An 18,756-nucleotide genomic window follows, 5' to 3' on the forward strand; every position below is an offset into this window, starting at 1 on the left:
TTATGGGCATCTCTTTCATTAGGTTAGGGAAGTTTTCTTCTATGATTTTGTTGAAGTTATTTACTGGCCATTTGAGCTGGGAGTCTTCACTCTCTTCTATACCTATTATCGTTAGGTTTGATCTTCTCATTGAGTCCTGGATTTCCTGTATGTTTTGGACCAGTAGCTTTTTCCATTTTCCATTATCTTTGACCGTTGTGTCGATGATTTCTATGGAATCTTCTGCTCCTGAGATTCTCTCTTCTATCTCTTGTATCATGTTGGTGATGCTTGTGATCTACAGCTCCTTGTCTCTTCCTTGGTTTTCCATATCCAGAGTTGTCTCCCTTTGTGCTTTCTTTATTGCTTTATTTCCATTTTTAATTTCTTCACCTGTTTGATTGTGTTTTCCTGGAATTCTCTCAGGGATTTTTGTGTTTCCTTTCTATTGGCTTCTACTTGTTTATTTATGTTTTCCTGTGTTTCTTTAGGGGAGTTCTTATGTCTTTCTTGAAGTCCTCCATCATCATGATCAAATGTGATTTTAAATCTAGATCTTGCTTTTCTGGTGTGTTTAGATATTCAGTGTTTGCTTTGGTGGGAGAATTGGACTCCGATGATGCCATGTAGTCTTGGTTTCTGTTACTTGGGTTCCTGCGCTTGCCTCTCACTATCAGGTTGTCTCTGGTGTTATCTTGTTCTGCTATTTCTGACAGTGGCTAGACCATCCTATAGGCCTGTGTGTCAGGCGTGCTGTAGACTTGTTTTCCTGTTTTCTTTCAGCCAGTTCTGAGAACAGAGTGATCTGCTTTCAGGCGTGTAGTCTTTCCTGTCTACTGGTCTTCAGCTGTTCCTGTGGGCGTGTGTCTTAAGTCCACCAGGCAGGTCGCTTGGAGCAGAAAAGTTCATCTTACCTCTGGTCCCGTGGCTGAAGTTGCTCCTGGGGGGCTGCTTTTGAGCTCTCTGTGAAGGTGGCAACCAGGAGGGCCTGCACCACCTTTTCCCAGGGCCCCAGTACACCAGGGTCCCAGATGGCATTAGGTGTTTTCCTCTGGAGTCAGAAATGTGGGCAGAGTGTAGTCTCTTCTGGCTTCCCAGGTGTGTCTGCCCCTATGAAGGTTTAGCTCTCCCTCCCACGGGATTTGGGTGCAGGGAGCGTTTGACTGGGTCCCTTCAGGTCTGGGCGGTGTCTGGACCGCAGGGGACCTGCTGCTTGAGTGCCCTGAAGGTTTTTTATTAAATGCATTTACGTGTGGTGTGTGTGTGTGTGTGCGTGTGTGTGTGTGTGTGCCTCTCCTTCAAGACATGGTCTAGAATTTTCTTTAGTGTGTTCCATATTGTTGGTTTGTGTTAAAGGTCTATTTAGGATTTGCCTGTCAAGAAAAATCAGTCTGCATAAAAATGGCCTGAAGTTTTGTTGTAAACTTCTTGTAGGTAAAAACAAACAAACGAACATGTGCCTGGGGAAAAGAGGATTGTTCTAGATGTAAGCCTCACTCAGCTGTCTTGTAGTACAAAGTCTTAGGGTGGGTATGTTGTAGTTTGATGTCATTATGCAGGTGAAGGCAGGTACAGGATAGAATGAGGCCTGTTATTGGACAAGAAAGAAGGATGGGCAGGAGAAAAGTTTAGAGAGGAGAGGAGACTGGACGAGAGAGCAAGAGCAAGAGGGAGGGAGAGAGAGAGGGAGAGAGAGAGAGAGAGAGAGAGAGAGAGAGAGAGAGAGAGAGAGAGAGAGGGAGAGAGAGAGAGGAAGAAGATGGGACAGGGAGAAGGAGAGGGAGAAGAAGAGGGAGAGGGAGAGAGGAGCAGCCAAGAGAACATGGAGGCAGATGTTAAGATTTTTCTCTACACATTTACATGTTGTTATGACTATTCTTAAGGGATGGATGTGTACAGGATTTTGTGTGTCTAGATGAGCAAACTATATCTTATCTAGGTGAGCAGTTTATATCCATATCAATTGGTTTAAATTAATTGTGTGGATCTATTGTACATTTAACACAGAAATATGGCTGCTGGGTTACAGTCTGTTGAGCTATGTCTTTATTAGGTTGTTTGGGAGTGTGAACAGAGTCTGTGACAGGAAGCTGTGGTAGGTTAATGTGGTTAATGTGATATGGGGCCTGCAGTACCCAATGTGTGTCTCGGATGTGGTAACAATTGTGAAAGCAGTAACAGAGAAACTGCTAGAGCACTCGAATCCCACGCAGAGTGGCAACCTGCCTGTGGAAGCCATGTCGTGCATGCTTTCTTTCTTTTTTTTTTTTTACATTATACCACAACAATATGTTGCTAACTTGCAGTAAAAGCACACTGTGAAGTTTGGACAGTGGCCTGCTGCATCTGTACCATCCTGACAATGAGAAGAACCACTTAGCTGAAATGAGCCCCCTAGGACTTATGGAGGATGCCAATGATAACCACAAAGAACAGAGTTCTGAGTATCCCCCTTCACGAGCGGGAACATACAGGTGGTTACCCAGGGCACGCATACAAGATGTATGATGGGAATGGAGTGCTGGTGAATTAGCCTGGAACATTCTGGGCAGGGCTCTTCCTCAGCACTTCCATGACCTGGGGTATGCTGCTCTACCTGGAGGTGCAGGGCTGGCTTGTCTCCATGATCTCCTAGATGTTTCAACCCAAGCTTAAGGTCTATGTGTGAGTAGTCCTCTATGCTGGGCCGTTAGTGCAGTAACATTCACGGTTTAATTCTGGTAACATTCTAGGAGGATACTTGGGTTTTCTTCTAACCTGCAGACCCGTATCACTCTCCAGTAAGGGCTGCAGTAGTAAGGAATAGTCCCTGTGGTAATGTTCTTCAAGGGTCTCACAGGATTCTCCTGTCTGGCCCTGGATTCTCAGATCTTGATCTCATGAGTTAGTGTGTCACACCCTAATCTGGGCATGACTGGAATGCTGCCTATGAGGCTAGATGTTGCTGCTGCAGAGATGCCCGATGACCACAGAGATGCCCAATGACCACGGTGGCTCAGAAGGCTTCCAACAAGCCTTATGTGGCACAAAGGAGCACAACCACCATGACCAAGTCACTTTGGGTGTGACAATCACCCCCAAAGTTTGCCAATCAATCACCCACTCCCCTCTCAAGGACCTTCATGATGGCACTGCTGTCTCCTCTGACAGATGCTTTCTACGATAAGGTGGTGATCCTTCTGGGTTCTGAGACATGGCTTTTGCTGTTGAGTAGACAGACCTGGAGGAGCAGGGGCATCTATGTTTGCTTGTGTTTAAATTGTCTTTAGCCAACATATAAAATAGTGTGCTGGTTGTAGCTTCACACAGGGTGCCATTGTACTTCACTGACAGTCACTGCTCTACTTCCTCCCCTCTTCTTCCTCTCCTCTCTTGACCGTCAACTTACTCATTGCACAGTCCCCTTCTGGTGTCCGTGTATATATGTATATATGGACCTGGATTCTGCAAACAAGAGAAACATGTAATATTTGTCATATGTGGCCACTCCAGCTTCTCTCGTTTCTTTTTCCTCCTACTTTTAGTTACCTTCTTCACTCACCATAGTGTGAAAACCATAGAGGTGAGATACTAAGCAGTATTTGCATTTCTAGGTCATTTTATTCACCACAGTGGGTGTTTCTTCCTCCTTCCTGTTTTTCTTCCTACAAATGAGATGGTTTCATCTTTCTTTACACCTGAATGGCATCCCACCACGTATGTGTGAGTACGCCTGTATTATATACATAAACATATATGCCAATATATATTTGGCAACATATGAGATTCAGCTGAAATTTCACAGATTTCGGAAAATGAGACATTCTGAGTGTGTCAAATGTTGTAAGCTGGTCCATCAGGTGTGCAAGGGGACCTGGATGCAGTTTTGCATTGGCAGATCAGGTTTAGGTTCAAGGCCTTAGGCACCATTTCCTTCTGAGGACCCAGCAGCGCAGGAACATAACAGTGGTGGGAAAGGCCAGAAGATAACAGAATGCATGTGGCATCGTCCTAACAACAGTATGTAGCAGAAGATCTAAACCAGACTGTAAGAAATTAACATTTATACTTACAGGTGTTAAGGTGGGGGAGGAACTCGGGGCAGAATGCTGACATCTTGCTTCTGATCCATTTCCCTTGAATTAGGATGTCTTGACCAAGGGTGCTGGCGTCACCCACAGGCTCCCTGCCTGCCTGAGGCTGATGATGGAGAGTCACCAACAGCTGAGTTTTTCAGAAACCTCTGCTGCCCCCTTGCTTTCTCTTGTCTCTTACTTTTGCCTAGGCTTTTTCTTCCTGCTCACTTCCTTTGTTTTTCTCTCCTCTTAAAGCTACAGCTTTATCTTTCTCCTCACAGCTGGTTTTTGGGTCTTAAACGCACTGAGTCAGGGAAAGTTATAGTACCATAATTATCTAAAGAGAGGGCGCAAAGCAAGAGAGCAGGTGAGCCTTATCCTCTACCGATGTCCTTGGAGCCTCCCATAGAAACCCATCTTCCCAAAGAGCTAGGAGATGCAGCATGCACCTTAATAGCCAGCATCCTACTCTGTCTTTCCTGGCTTGGTCTGCCTAGATTGGCTCCTTACAAATATGGATAGAGGGATCTGAGATATTCTGAGTGGGTGAAGTATGGGTTACTGAGGCAGGGGATTGAGTAGGTCTCCATGCCCCTCTGAAGGTGTTCCATTTTCTTGGGGACATGACTCTGTGGGAAGGCCAAGTGACCTTTGTCCTTTCTCCCTTCTTCCTTCCTGGAGAGGCTCTGACAGGTGCTCTTGCCTGTGCCCAGTGTCACCTGCTCTTTCTGTGTGTTAGGGCAGCAGCAGCAGCGGCAGCAGCTTTGCCCTGGGGATTCAAGTGAAGTTGTAAAGTTGAACTCATTCAAAAGTCTAGAATCCTTGTTCTTCAGTTCTTACAGGTGGAATGACAATCACAAAGGGGATCAAAGAGCTGAAGGAGACTTCTCACACTTCCTGAAGTGACGTCAACCAATGAAACTCGGGTTCTCCAAAACTGAAATCAGGACCCAGAGAAGATGAATCAGTCCAAACCACAAAGGTCTGCCAAGACAAAAGCTGAGAGTGACCACAGGCATTGTAGCTTGTTCCCCTCCGATCCAGGTGCCCATCCGAGAAGGACTTCTGGTGACAGCCTCCAAGTCGCTGCTGTGGGAGTCTGTCTTGGGCTCTTGTTTTTCTACCTCCAGCCAGCAGGTGTCCACAGCGCAGCCAACTCGCAGTTGGCTTCAAGCAACTGAGAGAGCTTCAGTAGAACAGTTTAGGTAAGTGAGCCACTCTCCATGGCAGCCGCCTCAGTCCCAACATCTGTGTCCCAGTGCCCACCCAGAATTCATTCTGCTAGCTGTGGGATGAGGTAGGGCTGCCAGCACAACCCAGAGGTCTAAAGAAGACCCTGCTGCTTTGGCACCTCTCTAGGAACTCTGGCTCCTTGGCACCTTCATAGCCTCCATCACTGGTTACTGAGTACTTGGATACTAGGGCAGTGTGGGATGAGAGTAAAATCCCTCCCTTGGTCTGCCTAGATTGGGCTCCTTACAGATGTGGATAGAGGGATCTGAGATAATCTGAGAGGGTGAAGTAGGGGTTACTGAGGCAGGGGATTGATCGCCTCTAAAGGTGTTCCATCCCTTGGGGACATGACTCTGTGGGAAGGTAGGGGGAGATTGCCTGTAAACAGGGAAGAACTCTACTCTGGAACTAAGTAGACCTAAGAACCTCAGATCCTAGCGGTCTTTCCCTAGAAGACAAGAGCATTGCTCTCCCAAGCAAGAGGCAAAGCAGCATCCTAGCTGAATTGCTTCACAACTGTTTCCCAAGAGACACTCTTCCACTCCTGTGTCCCCATCCTGTGCCTTCCTGTCAACTGGCATTGCTTGCAGAATTAGGGTCACCTGACCGATCGTCATCTCTTTTCTGCCAAAGATAACAAACATCAGCAAAAGTTTCGATTGCAGTGCTGAGTTTTCTCCAGTGAACACGATAAAGAATTTTGAAAGAAACTAATGTTTAAATCCAACTCAATGCTTCTGGGGTATCAGTGAGTTTCCTGTAGATATTAGAATTTGGTGAGCCTCAGAGTCCAGCTTAGTTGTTAAAGACCACTTTCTGGATAGATGTTTCCGGGAGAGAATTTGAGTCATAGAAAGTTTTTATAGTCACAGGTGTTAAATGAGATAGACGAGATCCCAGGCTATCCCACAGACTCTCTTTAAGATGATTCCACTAGCGTTCTTCCGAGTTCCAAATCTGCCAGTGAATGAGCATCCTCCATCAGCACTTTATCGTGAAATGTGGATGCTGCTCCCTTTGCATGGTGGGAAGTGAACTGGCTTGGGACGGGGCCTGATTAAGGGGGTGCTGGATAGGAGGGGCTGGGAGAGAGTGAGTAACAGAGACTGCTTAGCAGTGCATAGAACAGGGTGGGGCTGCACCTTCTATCTGGGCAGAAATGAAACTGTTATTCCTGTGACCTTAACAGAGTTTCAGTTTTGTTTTTTGTTTGGCTTCTGTGTCTCTTCCCTGCTTCTACCCAGTACTCCAATACCCACCCAGCAAGGAGACTGTAGCAGACAGAATCTTGCCCAGAATATCTTCCAGCTTGTTTTCCAGCTCAGCTTTGCAAGTGCTGAGATGACAGGTGTGCACCGCCCCCTTGGCTCCCTGCTTCCTTTTGCATGGTGAACATGTCTCCAGGCAGTCTATCAGCAAAAAACCAAAACGGTCTCAACTCTGGAGCAGCCCTCCCATGGAAGAAGGAGGAACCAAGCAACACTAACTAGCTATATTAAGGAAATGAAATATAGGCAAGGCATAAATAAACCACTCTGTCTCTCTTTTGTCTCTCGTTCTCTCTATTTCTCTTTCTTTCTCTATGTTTTGTATTTCTGTCTCTGTCCTTCTCTCTCTCTGTCTCTTTGTCTTTCTGTCTCTGTCTCTTTGCCTTTATCTCTCTTTCTCTCTGTTTATGTCTCTCTCTCTCTCTCTCTCTCTCTCTCTCTCTCTCTCTCTCTCTCTCTCTCTCTCCTTTCTTTGCACCAAGACTATTGAACTGTAAAGTTATGCTAGTCCGGCTAGTCTCATTGGCACTCCCCTGCCAGGATCAGGACTTCTGCCTCAGGCTCCCTTTGGGACTGTCTTGCTGACAGGTTCAAATGCTTTTTCCCTGGGTCCCCTTAGAATGAGGATCTCTCAGGAAGGCAGCTTTGTCCTTGCTCAGCTCTGAGTTTCTAGGTGTCCCTGAGGGACACTGTGTCTGCCACCGTTTGTTCCTGGTTTGCAGACAGTGTGCTTTCCTTACAGCCTATAAGCTTGCCCATGACACATGGAGAAGAGTCTGATGCCATCCTCCGGAGAAGAGTCGGCTAGTTCATTTCCAAATCCTTAGGTGTTTCATCTCCTATGTATGACCGAGTAATTCTGACTCCAGAAGCTTGCTCTCCAAGCACAGAGCTGTGTGTGCTTAGATGGTTTTAGCTTATTTACAGCTCATTCACATACCACAGACAGAAAGCCAGTGTGACCTTCTGTTTTCACCTAAGTCTTCGCTTCAAGACATCCCAACCCTTTCATCCATGTTTTTGCTCTTTGGGGTTCCGTTTCATGTTTTGTGGACTCCGGCTCCATTCTGTCTACCCGTTCTGGCCTCCATGCTCCTTCCCCCATTCCAGAAGGTCTTTATAGGTGCATGAAACATACTGTGCCTAGGACTAGGGACTCCATGAGAAACTCTTGGGTTTTGTGAAAATCTAATGTGATCAGCATACTCAAATCCCAGTCACTTTGAGCCATGTTAGTAGGACAGTGACAGTAAACATTTGAGAGTTTCACAGGCGTCTCCCTTGTTCACACAGCAATACTACACATGGGAAGTCACATGTGAATGATATGTGATACAAGGGAAAAGCAAGACCAGAGACCTGTTCCCAGCACCCACCTTCGGGCGGACATCCAATCTCAGAGGACCTGATGCTCTATTCTGGCCTTTGTGAGCACCACGCTCACTTGGTGACAGACAGACATATAGGCAAAACACCCATGTGCATAAAATAAAAATAAGCAAGATCCTAAGCAAACAGTAACAAGAAGTAGTAGTTGGCAAATGTCAAATCATTCCAGGTCGCAGTCTGTAGTGAAATGCATCCTGATGTTCCCTTACAAGGCTAACACCGAGGGTGAGAAGCACAGAGCCCGAAAATGGCCGCCTCACGTCCTTCAGCCTGATATAACAATATGCCACAAGCTTGGTGGGTTATGAATAACAGATGTTTGTTTCTTGTAGTGTAGGTGTAGAGGTGGAAATCAAGATGGTTAGAAAATAGGGGCAATCCTCTTCTCTTTGAAGGCTGCTAACATCTCCTTGGGACATGAAGTAGCACAGGGTAAGCTTAGCTGTCTGGAAGACCCTTTTTTCCAGATACTGAGGCCATTAGATGACACTGTCTTCATGACATAGAAATTTCCCAGAGGCCTCATCACCACCAGAGTGAAGAACTATATGACATTTGAAAAAAAGACAGGCATTGGGCCACAATGCTTCTGTTTCAAATGTAAGAACCTACCTCACTGAAAGGATGCTGGTGTCTAGTAAGAATAGAGAACCACGGTCTGGTCCATCTTTTTCAAGGCTAATGGCTACTAAAGTTTGTGAATGAATTTATTCCTAGAAAAAAGGAAGATAACCGACTTACTTTATTTTTGTATGTCCCTAGATCCCCATAGGCAATTCTGCCACAGGTTTCTCCAAAAAGTAGACAACTGATGGATGAACATTTGAAATTATTAAAAGAAAAATAACGAGTAATAAATAAAATAATATTTTTTTTGCTTCCAAACAAACAAACAAAACCCAAAAGCAAAGGCAAATTGCCTCTGGGCTTTATTGTCAGAAAAGCAACGGAATCCAAGTTTCATAACATTGAACATTAGGAAGGAGGCAAGTCATTGATCAAATGAGGCTAAAATGCAGAACGATCAGGACAAATACAGCAAGTCACTATGTGAAGTCACTTCATATACATGCTACCACCATCTAAACATCCATTCCCAGTTAACCACTTCCTCCGTCTGCACACTGACCAGTCCCATGGAACACATCCAGCAAGCAATTTTTGCTGTTAGCTTCTCAGTGTAGAATTTACCCTTTCCTCTTCAGCCCAATACTAATGGCTCTGTCTAATTACAGGTGAGGGTTTCAGCTCGGGAGCGGCAGGACTGCTGGAAAATGAACATCACTGTTGAAACCACCAAGCCTGCACTGCTTCTAGATGCAGGGGAAATCACACTTGGGATACAAAGTAGGAAGGAAATGGAGAATCATTACAGGGTAAAAGAGAACAGGAACATTTTAACAGCTCTGTGTGCTCTGATAAATTTTGGAGAGGGAAAGGTCAAGGTTCAAAGCAAAAATCCAGACTATAGTTTGGCCAAACATGGAGTAGGAGATGATTTGGAAACCTCTTTTAAGAACATTTGGCCATCTACACCCCTGGTCTTCAAGCAAGATCAACTCAACGTTTTCATCTGTGTACAACCGCAGAGTCCAGACGGCTCTGGTGGGAAGCCTGCCACCATTGCAATCAATTTGTTCATGAGAAATGGGGCATCTTCAGTTGAAATGAGTTTTGATGTTGCTCAGGAGTTCTTAGAAAAGATGGCGGGCGCGGGAGGAAGGTCACCTTTAGCAAGGCTGAAAGGGAAAAGGCCTGGTGATGGTTTACAAGAAGAAGTCCACGTGCAGGAGTTGGCCGCTGCTTTTTTTAAACAGTCAAAACTTACAAAAATGGAAAAATTCCCTTTTAGCGAATCCAAAAATGTTGAATATAAATCTTTTGAAACAAAAAAGCTGCTACAGCGAGTTAAAGAGATTCTCCCTCGAACGGTTTCGGCCTTTGCCAACACTGACGGGGGATATTTGTTTATTGGTTTGGATGAAAAAGAACAGCAAATAGTTGGTTTTGAAGCAAAGAATTGCCATCCTAAGTGCTTAGAGAGTGAAATAGAAAAGTGCATCCGACAGCTGCCTGTCACTCACTTCTGTGAGGAGAGGGAGAAGATCAAGTACACGTGCAAATTCATGGAAGTGCACAAACCCGGAGCCGTGTGTTCATACGTGTGTGCGCTCCGAGTGGAGAGATTCTGCTGTGCAGTGTTCGCTGCAGAGCCGGATTCCTGGCACGTGGAAGACAACCATTTAAAGAGATTTACCACAGAGGAATGGGTCAACCAAATGATAGCTTAACAAGCCAGGTTCAGGAAGGGGAACCGGCAATTCAAATACATTTAGCTAGGGAAGATGGAAGGGTTTCTCTTTGGGATTTGAGCTACGATCCCAAATTAGTCTTGATGATTCCGTTACTGATCCTTGCCATCATCACTGCATCTGTAACCTACCTGGGAGCCCAGATCCCTCTCTCCCTGTTTTTACCTCAACTCTCTCTACTCACTTGGAAAGAAAGCGTCCCCACCCCAACATCTCCCCAGTTGAGAGCTCCGTTTCCGGGAGCTGGCAAGTCTTTCAGGAATCCTCCATTCAGTTTCACTCCTACCCCTTTCCTGTGCTCCTTTCTCCCTAACCTTCTCTCCTCTCAGTCACATTATTGACAATGCTCGGCTCCGTGGAGTATGCTGCGCTGCTCTCTCAGGTCTTGCAAGAGGAAAGTCTCCGATGAGGCCAGACCAGCACCAGCACACCCAGTCTGCAAAGTTCCCCACAGCGGCTCCCATCTCCCGGCCCCTCCAAGCTCACTGCTGCTTCGTGAGCCCCCTCCAACCTCTTGCTTTTTATGACTTTTTCAATAAACAGATTGATAGACAAATAAAAGCCTCAACATTCTGCTCATCATATACAGTCTTCTGTCGGAGATTCTGTCGATAGATTGGGGACCTGTTTAGACTTGAGAAAGCTCTGATTTCAAACGAAAAACATTGTATGGAAAACCATGGAACTGCTAAATTCCAACACTAGGGTCTAAAGCCAATGCTCTCTGCCTCTGCACTTCTCTGATCCCTTGGCCATCATAATGAGTGACACGTGCCTCAGGCTGACAGAAATCGTTTGATGTATGTTGAGTAGAAGAACTACATTTACCATATTTTTATAGCAACCAAATCGATTACCCTCAGGTACAAAAATGTTTTCTCTAAAATCTAATGTTTGCTCAAATGACTTCCATGACATGTTCACAGAAATTCATTCTCTACACTAAGAGATTCAAAGATATTAATTGTTGCCAAAAGTTCTGTAAGATAGCAACTACAGAAAGATTAAAGAAAGAAAGAAAAGCACAAAAGAAAGCCCATTCTTGTTCTACCCTACTGCAAGACAAACCCTGTGTTTGCCTTCACATCCAGATGTATTTTGGCTAAGTTGTAACTGTAGATACATCCCACTTGGTGCTTATCTGGGATGGGGGTTCCCAGCCTCCTCCCATTCAGCAGTCTCCCACTAGCAGGCAAGCATCTTCCAGTCACAACTTCAGCAGAGCTGGTCCTCGGTGGGTGGCAGAATATGCCACTCAGTGTATGCCACTCTGGCACAATTTGAGTTAAACACTACTATAAAGCTTCAGATGTAACAGAGTCAATATAATCATTTCTCTTCCTACAAATGAGAAAAACCTCCCACATGCTATGTGCCCTCCCTGTAACAAAGAATCATGCTTCTGTGGGAATCAGAGCTAAGAGTTCTGTAGAACTGCCTTTCTCATTTACATTCCCTCTCTCACCTCTTCTCCTGATGTCGCTTCCTTCCTGGTCTCCCCTCCCTTGTCCTTTTTCCCCCCTCCTCTTATTCTCCCCTTTTCTTCTGCTTTCCCTTCTGTCCTGTTCTTCCTTCCAAATGAACTTGGATTCTGCATACAAGAGAAAATCTTTCTTGTTCTAGGTCTGGCTTATTTGACTCAACACAGCGATCTCTAGTGGCAGCCACTCTGCTGGCTACACAGTTTCCTTTTCATTTCACCATGGTTACGTCAACCCTCACTGTAAGCAGGTGTTGCAATGTCCTTGTGGTTGTCATTGTGTAATTTTAAAAATAATTTTTATCTATTCTTTGACATTTCATACATATAGCAATGGATCCTGATCATAGCAAACTCTAACTTTTTCCTGAGATTGGCCCTTCTCTACCATCATGTCATCGTCTCTTTAAAACCAGGGCCACCAACCAGTGCTGACTATTTAAGCATGGGTAAGCTACCAGGAACCACATGTCAGGACAGAAATGACTACCATTGTTTTACGTCCACCTGATACAAGCCAACGTCATCTGGGAGGAGGGAACCTCAGTCAAGAAGCTGTCTCCATATAATCAGGCTGTGGGCTCTCCTTTAAGACATTTTCTTAATTCATGATTTCGGGGGAGGGCCCATGCCCATTGTGGGGACCATCTCTGGACTGCTGGTCCCGGTTTCCATAAGAAAACAGGTGGAACAAGCCATAGACAGCATGCCAGGAAGCAACACCCATTTCAGTGGCCTCTGCCTCAGCTCCTGCCTTCAGGTTGCCATCCTGTGTGAGTTCTGTCCTGACTCCCTTTGATGATGAACAGCGATACGGAGGTATAAGCCAAATAAATCCATTCCTCCTCAATTTGCTTAGGTCATGGGGTTTCATCACAGCAATAAGCAACTCTAACCAAGACACCAGCCTGCCTTCAGCCATCAGTTGCCAATAGTTTCTCTAGGACGGAGGGTCATGATTTCCTCCCCATCGACACTGGAGTTGCTGCCTGACTTTACCTTGAGCAGGTCTTACGCAGGTACCCATAGCTGCTATGGATTCATGAGCACAGCAGACCTGCCATATGCAGAAATTGCACTTCTCAAAACTAGGAGGGGGTATTTAAAAACATTTGGATACAGTGACTCACTATACAGGTCGGGCTGTCTCTCTGTCTCTCTCTGTCTCCTTGTCTCTGTCTTTCCTCTCCCTCTCCCTCTCCCTCTCCCTCTCCCTCTCCCTCTCTCCCTCTCCCTCTCCCTCTCTCCCTCTCCCTCTCCCTCCCTCTCCCCCCTCCCTCTCTCTCTCTGTGTTTGGCAAATGACACCAGATTTCATTTGCCTCTAAACTCCATCCCTACCCAGGGCAGGAAGACTTTGACAAATTTCTTATAGACTCCATTGGAAAATGGTGACACAAAACAAGGAGGAAATAAAATATTTACAAAGGAGTGTGAATCAAGATTGGCAAAGGTACCCGCGGATCCCGGCCCGCAGCAGCTCTCTGCTCCCAGACCCGGTGAGAGAGAGACCCAACCGCCTGGTCAGGTGGGCACTCCTGAGGCTGCAGAGCGGAAGATACCACCAACACTGCTCATCCCTGCCCACATCCCTGGCCCAAGAGGAAACTGTATAAGGCCTCTGGGCTCCCGTGGGGGAGGGCTCAGGAGCGGCAGGACCCCTGCCAGAGACACCGCCGGACCCTGAAGGAAACAGACCGGATAAACAATTCTCTGCACCCAAATCCCGTGGGAGGGAGAGCTAAACCTTCAGAGAGGCAGACAGGCCTGGGAAACCAGAAGAGACTGCTCCCTGCACACACATCTCGGACGCCAGAGGAAAAAGCCAAAGACCATCTGGAACCCTGGTGCACTGAAGCTCCCGGAAGGGGCGGCACAGGTCTTCCTGGTTGCTGCCGCTGCAGAGAGCCCCTGGGCAGCACCCCACGAGCGAACCTGAGCCTCGGGACCACAGGTAAGACCAAATTTTCTGCTGCAAGAAAGCTGCCTGGTGAACTCAAGACACAGGCCCACAGGAACAGCTGAAGACCTGTAGAGAGGAAAAACTACACGCCCGAAAGCAGAACACTCTGTCCCCATAACTGACTGAAAGAGAGGAAAACAGGTCTACAGCACTCCTGACACACAGGCTTATAGGACAGTCTAGCCACTGTCAGAAATAGCAAAACAAAGTAACACTAGAGATAATCTGATGGCGAGAGGCAAGCGCAGGAACCCAAGCAACAGAAACCAAGACTACATGCCATCATCGGAGCCCAATTCTCCCACCAAAACAAACATGGAATATCCAAACACACCAGAAAAGCAAGATCTAGTTTCAAAATCATATTTGATCATGATGCTGGAGGACTTCAAGAAAGACTTGAACACACTTAGGGAAGCACAGGAAAACATTAATAAACAAGTAAAAGCCTACAGAGAGGAATCGCAAAAATCCCTGAAAGAATTCCAGGAAAACACAATCAAACAGTTGAAGGAATTAAAAATGGAAATAGAAGCAATCAAGAAAGAACACATGGAAACAACCCTGGATATAGAAAACCAAAAGAAGAGACAAGGAGCTGTAGATACAAGCTTCACCAACAGAATACAAGAGATGGAAGAGAGAATCTCAGGAGCAGAAGATTCCATAGAAATCATTGACTCAACTGTCAAAGATAATGTAAAGCGGAAAAAGCTACTGGTCCAAAACATACAGGAAATCCAGGACTCAATGAGAAGATCAAACCTAAGGATAATAGGTATAGAAGAGAGTGAAGACTCCCTGCTCAAAGGACCAGTAAATATCTTCAACAAAATCATAGAAGAAAACTTCCCTAACCTAAAAAAAGAGATACCCATAGACATACAAGAAGCCTACAGAACTCCAAATAGATTGGACCAGAAAAGAAACACCTCCCGTCACATAATTGTCAAAACACCAAACGCACAAAATAAAGAAAGAATATTAAAAGCAGTAAGGGAAAAAGGTCAAGTAACATATAAAGGGAGACCTATCAGAATCACACCAGACTTCTCGCCAGAAACTATGAAGGCCAGAAGATCCTGGACTGATGTTATACAGACCCTAAGAGAACACAAATGCCAGCCCAGATTACTGTATCCTGCAAAACTCTCAATTAACATTGATGGAGAAACCAAGATATTCCATGACAAAACCAAATTTACACAATATCTTTCTACAAATCCAGCACTACAAAGGATAATAAATGGTAAAGCCCAACATAAGGAGGCAAGCTATACCCTAGAAGAAGCAAGAAACTAATCGTCTTGGCAACAAAACAAAGAGAATGAAAGCACACAAACATAACCTCACATCCAAATATGAATATAACGGGAAGCAATAATCACTATTCCTTAATATCTCTCAATATCAATGGCCTCAACTCCCCAATAAAAAGACATAGATTAACAAACTGGATACGCAACGAGGACCCTGCATTCTGCTGCCTACAGGAAACACACCTCAGAGACAAAGACAGACACTACCTCAGAGTGAAAGGCTGGAAAACAATTTTCCAAGCAAATGGTCAGAAGAAGCAAGCTGGAGTAGCCATTCTAATATCAAATAAAATCAATTTCCAACTAAAAGTCATCAAAAAAGATAAGGAAGGACACTTCATATTCATCAAAGGAAAAATCAACCAAGATGAACTCTCAATCCTAAATATCTATGCCCCAAATAAAAGGGCACCTACATACGTAAAAGAAACCTTACTAAAGCTCAAAACACACATTGCACCTCACACAATAATAGTGGGAGATTTCAACACCCCACTCTCATCAATGGACAGATCATGGAAACAGAAATTAAACAGTGATGTAGACAGACTAAGAGAAGTCATGAGCCAAATGGACTTAACGTATATTTATAGAACATTCTATCCTAAAGCAAAAGGATATACCTTCTTCTCAGCTCCTCATGGTACTTTCTCCAAAATTGACCATATAATTGGTCAAAAAACGGGCCTCAACAGGTACAGAAAGATAGAAATAATCCCATGCGTGCTATCGGACCACCACGGCCTAAAACTGGTCTTCAATAACAATAAGGGAAGAATGCCCACATATACGTGGAAATTGAACAATGCTCTACTCAATGATAACCTGGTCAAGGAAGAAATAAAGAAAGAAATTAAAAACTTTTTAGAATTTAATGAAAATGAAGATACAACATACTCAAACTTATGGGACACAATGAAAGCTGTGCTAAGAGGAAAACTCATAGCGCTGAGTGCCTGCAGAAAGAAACAGGAAAGAGCATATGTCAGCAGCTTGACAGCACACCTAAAAGCTCTAGAACAAAAAGAAGCAAATACACCCAGGAGGAGTAGAAGGCAGGAAATAATCAAACTCAGAGCTGAAATCAACCAAGTAGAAACAAAAAGGACCATAGAAAGAATCAACAGAACCAAAAGTTGGTTCTTTGAGAAAATCAACAAGATAGATAAACCCTTAGCCAGACTAACGAGAGGACACAGAGAGTGTGTCCAAATTAACAAAATCAGAAATGAAAAGGGAGACATAACTACAGATTCGGAGGAAATTCAAAAAATCATCAGATCTTACTATAAAAACCTATATTCAACAAAATTTGAAAATCTTCAGGAAATGGACAATTTCCTAGACAGATACCAGGTATCGAAGTTAAATCAGGAACAGATAAACCAGTTAAACAACCCCATAACTCCTAAGGAAATAGAAGCAGTCATTAAAGGTCTCCCAACCAAAAAGAGCCCAGGTCCAGACGGGTTTAGTGCAGAATTCTATCAAACCTTCATAGAAGACCTCATACCAATATTATCCAAACTATTCCACAAAATTGAAACAGATGGAGCCCTACCGAATTCCTTCTACGAAGCCACAATTACTCTTATACCTAAACCACACAAAGACACAACAAAGAAAGAGAACTTCAGACCAATTTCCCTTATGAATATCGACGCAAAAATACTCAATAAAATTCTGGCAAACCGAATTCAAGAGCACATCAAAACAATCATCCACCATGATCAAGTAGGCTTCATCCCAGGCATGCAGGGATGGTTTAATATACGGAAAACCATCAACGTGATCCATTATATAAACAAACTGAAAGAACAGAACCACATGATCATTTCATTAGATGCTGAGAAAGCATTTGACAAAATTCAAAATTAAACTAAATGGAGAGAAACTTGAAGCAATCCCACTAAAATCAGGGACTAGACAAGGCTGCCCACTCTGTCCCTACTTATTCAATATAGTTCTTGAAGTTCTAGCCAGAGCAATCAGACAACAAAAGGAGATCAAAGGGATACAGATCGGAAAAGAAGAGGTCAAAATATCACTATTTGCAGATGACATGATAGTATATTTAAGTGATCCCAAAAGTTCCACCAGAGAACTACTAAAGCTGATAAACAACTTCAGCAAAGTGGCTGGGTATAAAATTAACTCAAATAAATCAGTTGCCTTCCTCTATACAAAAGAGAAACAAGCCGAGAAAGAAATTAGGGAAACGACACCCTTCATAATAGACCCAAATAATATAAAGTACCTCGGTGTGACTTTAACCAAGCAAGTAAAAGATCTGTACAATAAGAACTTCAAGACACTGAGGAAAGAAATTGAAGAAGACCTCAGAAGATGGAAAGATCTCCCATGCTCATGGATTGGCAGGATTAATATGGTAAAAATGGCCATTTTACCAAAAGCAATCTACAGATTCAATGCAATCCCCATCAAAATACCAATCCAATTCTTCAAAGAGTTAGACAGAACAATTTGCAAATTCATCTGGAATAACAAAAAACCCAGGATAGCTAAAGCTATCCTCAACAATAAAAGGACTTCAGGGGGAATCACTATCCCTGAACTCAAGCAGTATTACAGAGCAATAGTGATAAAAACTGCATGGTATTGGTACAGAGACAGACAGATAGACCAATGGAATAGAATTGAAGACCCAGAAATGAACCCACACACCTATGGTCACTTGATTTTTGACAAAGGAGCCAAAACCATCCAATGGAAAAAAGATAGCATTTTCAGCAAATGGTGCTGGTTCAACTGGAGGGCAACATGTAGAAGAATGCAGATCGATCCATCCTTATCACCCTGTACAAAGCTTAAGTCCAAGTGGATCAAGGACCTCCACGTCAAACCAGACACACTCAAACTAATAGAAGAAAAACTAGGGAAGCATCTGGAACACATGGGCACTGGAAAAAATTTCCTGAACAAAACACCAATGGCTTATGCTCTAAGATCAAGAATCGACAAATGGGATCTCATAAAACTGCAAAGCTTCTGTAAGGCAAAGGACACTGTGGTTAGGACAAAACGGCAACCAACAGATTGGGAAAAGATCTTTACCAATCCTACAACAGATAGAGGCCTTATTTCCAAAATATACAAAGAACTCAAGAAGTTAGACCGCAGGGAAACAAATAACCCTATTAAAAAATGGGGTTCAGAGCTAAACAAAGAATTCACAGCTGAGGAATGCCGAATGGCGGAGAAACACCTAAAGAAATGTTCAACATCTTTAGTCATAAGGGAAATGCAAATCAAAACAACCCTGAGATTTCACCTCACACCAGTGCGATTGGCTAAGATCAAAAACTCAGGTGACAGCAGATGCTGGCGAGGATGTGGAGAAAGAGGAACACTCCTCCATTGTTGGTGGGATTGCAGACTGGTAAAACCATTCTGGAAATCAGTCTGGAGGTTCCTCAGAAAATTGGACATTGAACTGCCTGAGGATCCAGCTATACCTCTCTTGGGCATATACCCAAAAGATGCCTCAACATATAAAAGAGACACGTGCTCCACTATGTTCATCGCAGCCTTATTTATAATAGCCAGAAAATGGAAAGAACCCAGATGCCCTTCAACAGAGGAATGGATACAGAAAATGTGGTACATCTACACAATGGAATATTACTCAGCTATCAAAAACAACGAGTTTATGAAATTCGTAGGCAAATGGTTGGAACTGGAAAATATCATCCTGAGTGAGCTAACCCAATCACAGAAAGACATACATGGTATGCACTC

The 18,756-nt window shown here is 44.2% G+C and overlaps 1 protein-coding gene and 1 long non-coding RNA gene across 3 annotated transcripts; one reads left to right on the forward strand and one right to left on the reverse strand.

The window, feature by feature from the left end:
• Positions 1–2,007: 2,007 nt before the first annotated feature.
• On the reverse strand, positions 2,008–5,122 carry LOC148003010 (uncharacterized). Its single transcript, XR_015631885.1, has 2 exons — positions 4,032–5,122; positions 2,008–3,423 (listed from the first exon to the last, which is right to left on the reverse strand). It is a non-coding gene; the product is annotated as an uncharacterized LOC148003010 (long non-coding RNA).
• Positions 5,001–16,607, forward strand: Slfn1 (schlafen family member 1). Of its 2 annotated transcripts, none has more exons than XM_087574445.1 (2): positions 5,001–5,239; positions 9,160–16,607. In XM_087574445.1, exon 2 carries the CDS (start codon positions 13,907–13,909, stop codon positions 14,978–14,980), a length of 1,074 nt encoding a protein of 357 aa, XP_087430571.1. In that variant the 5' UTR covers positions 5,001–5,239; positions 9,160–13,906; the 3' UTR covers positions 14,981–16,607. The 2 variants fall into 2 exon arrangements, with proteins under 2 accessions (XP_087430571.1, NP_001406934.1); NM_001420005.1 differs by having other exon boundaries at positions 9,160–10,820.
• The last annotated feature ends 2,149 nt before the right edge of the window (positions 16,608–18,756 follow it).

Source organism: Rattus norvegicus, chromosome 10 (genome assembly GCF_021556685.1).
Source record: "Rattus norvegicus strain SHRSP/BbbUtx chromosome 10, alternate assembly SHRSP_T2T, whole genome shotgun sequence".
NCBI lineage: Eukaryota > Metazoa > Chordata > Mammalia > Rodentia > Muridae > Rattus > Rattus norvegicus.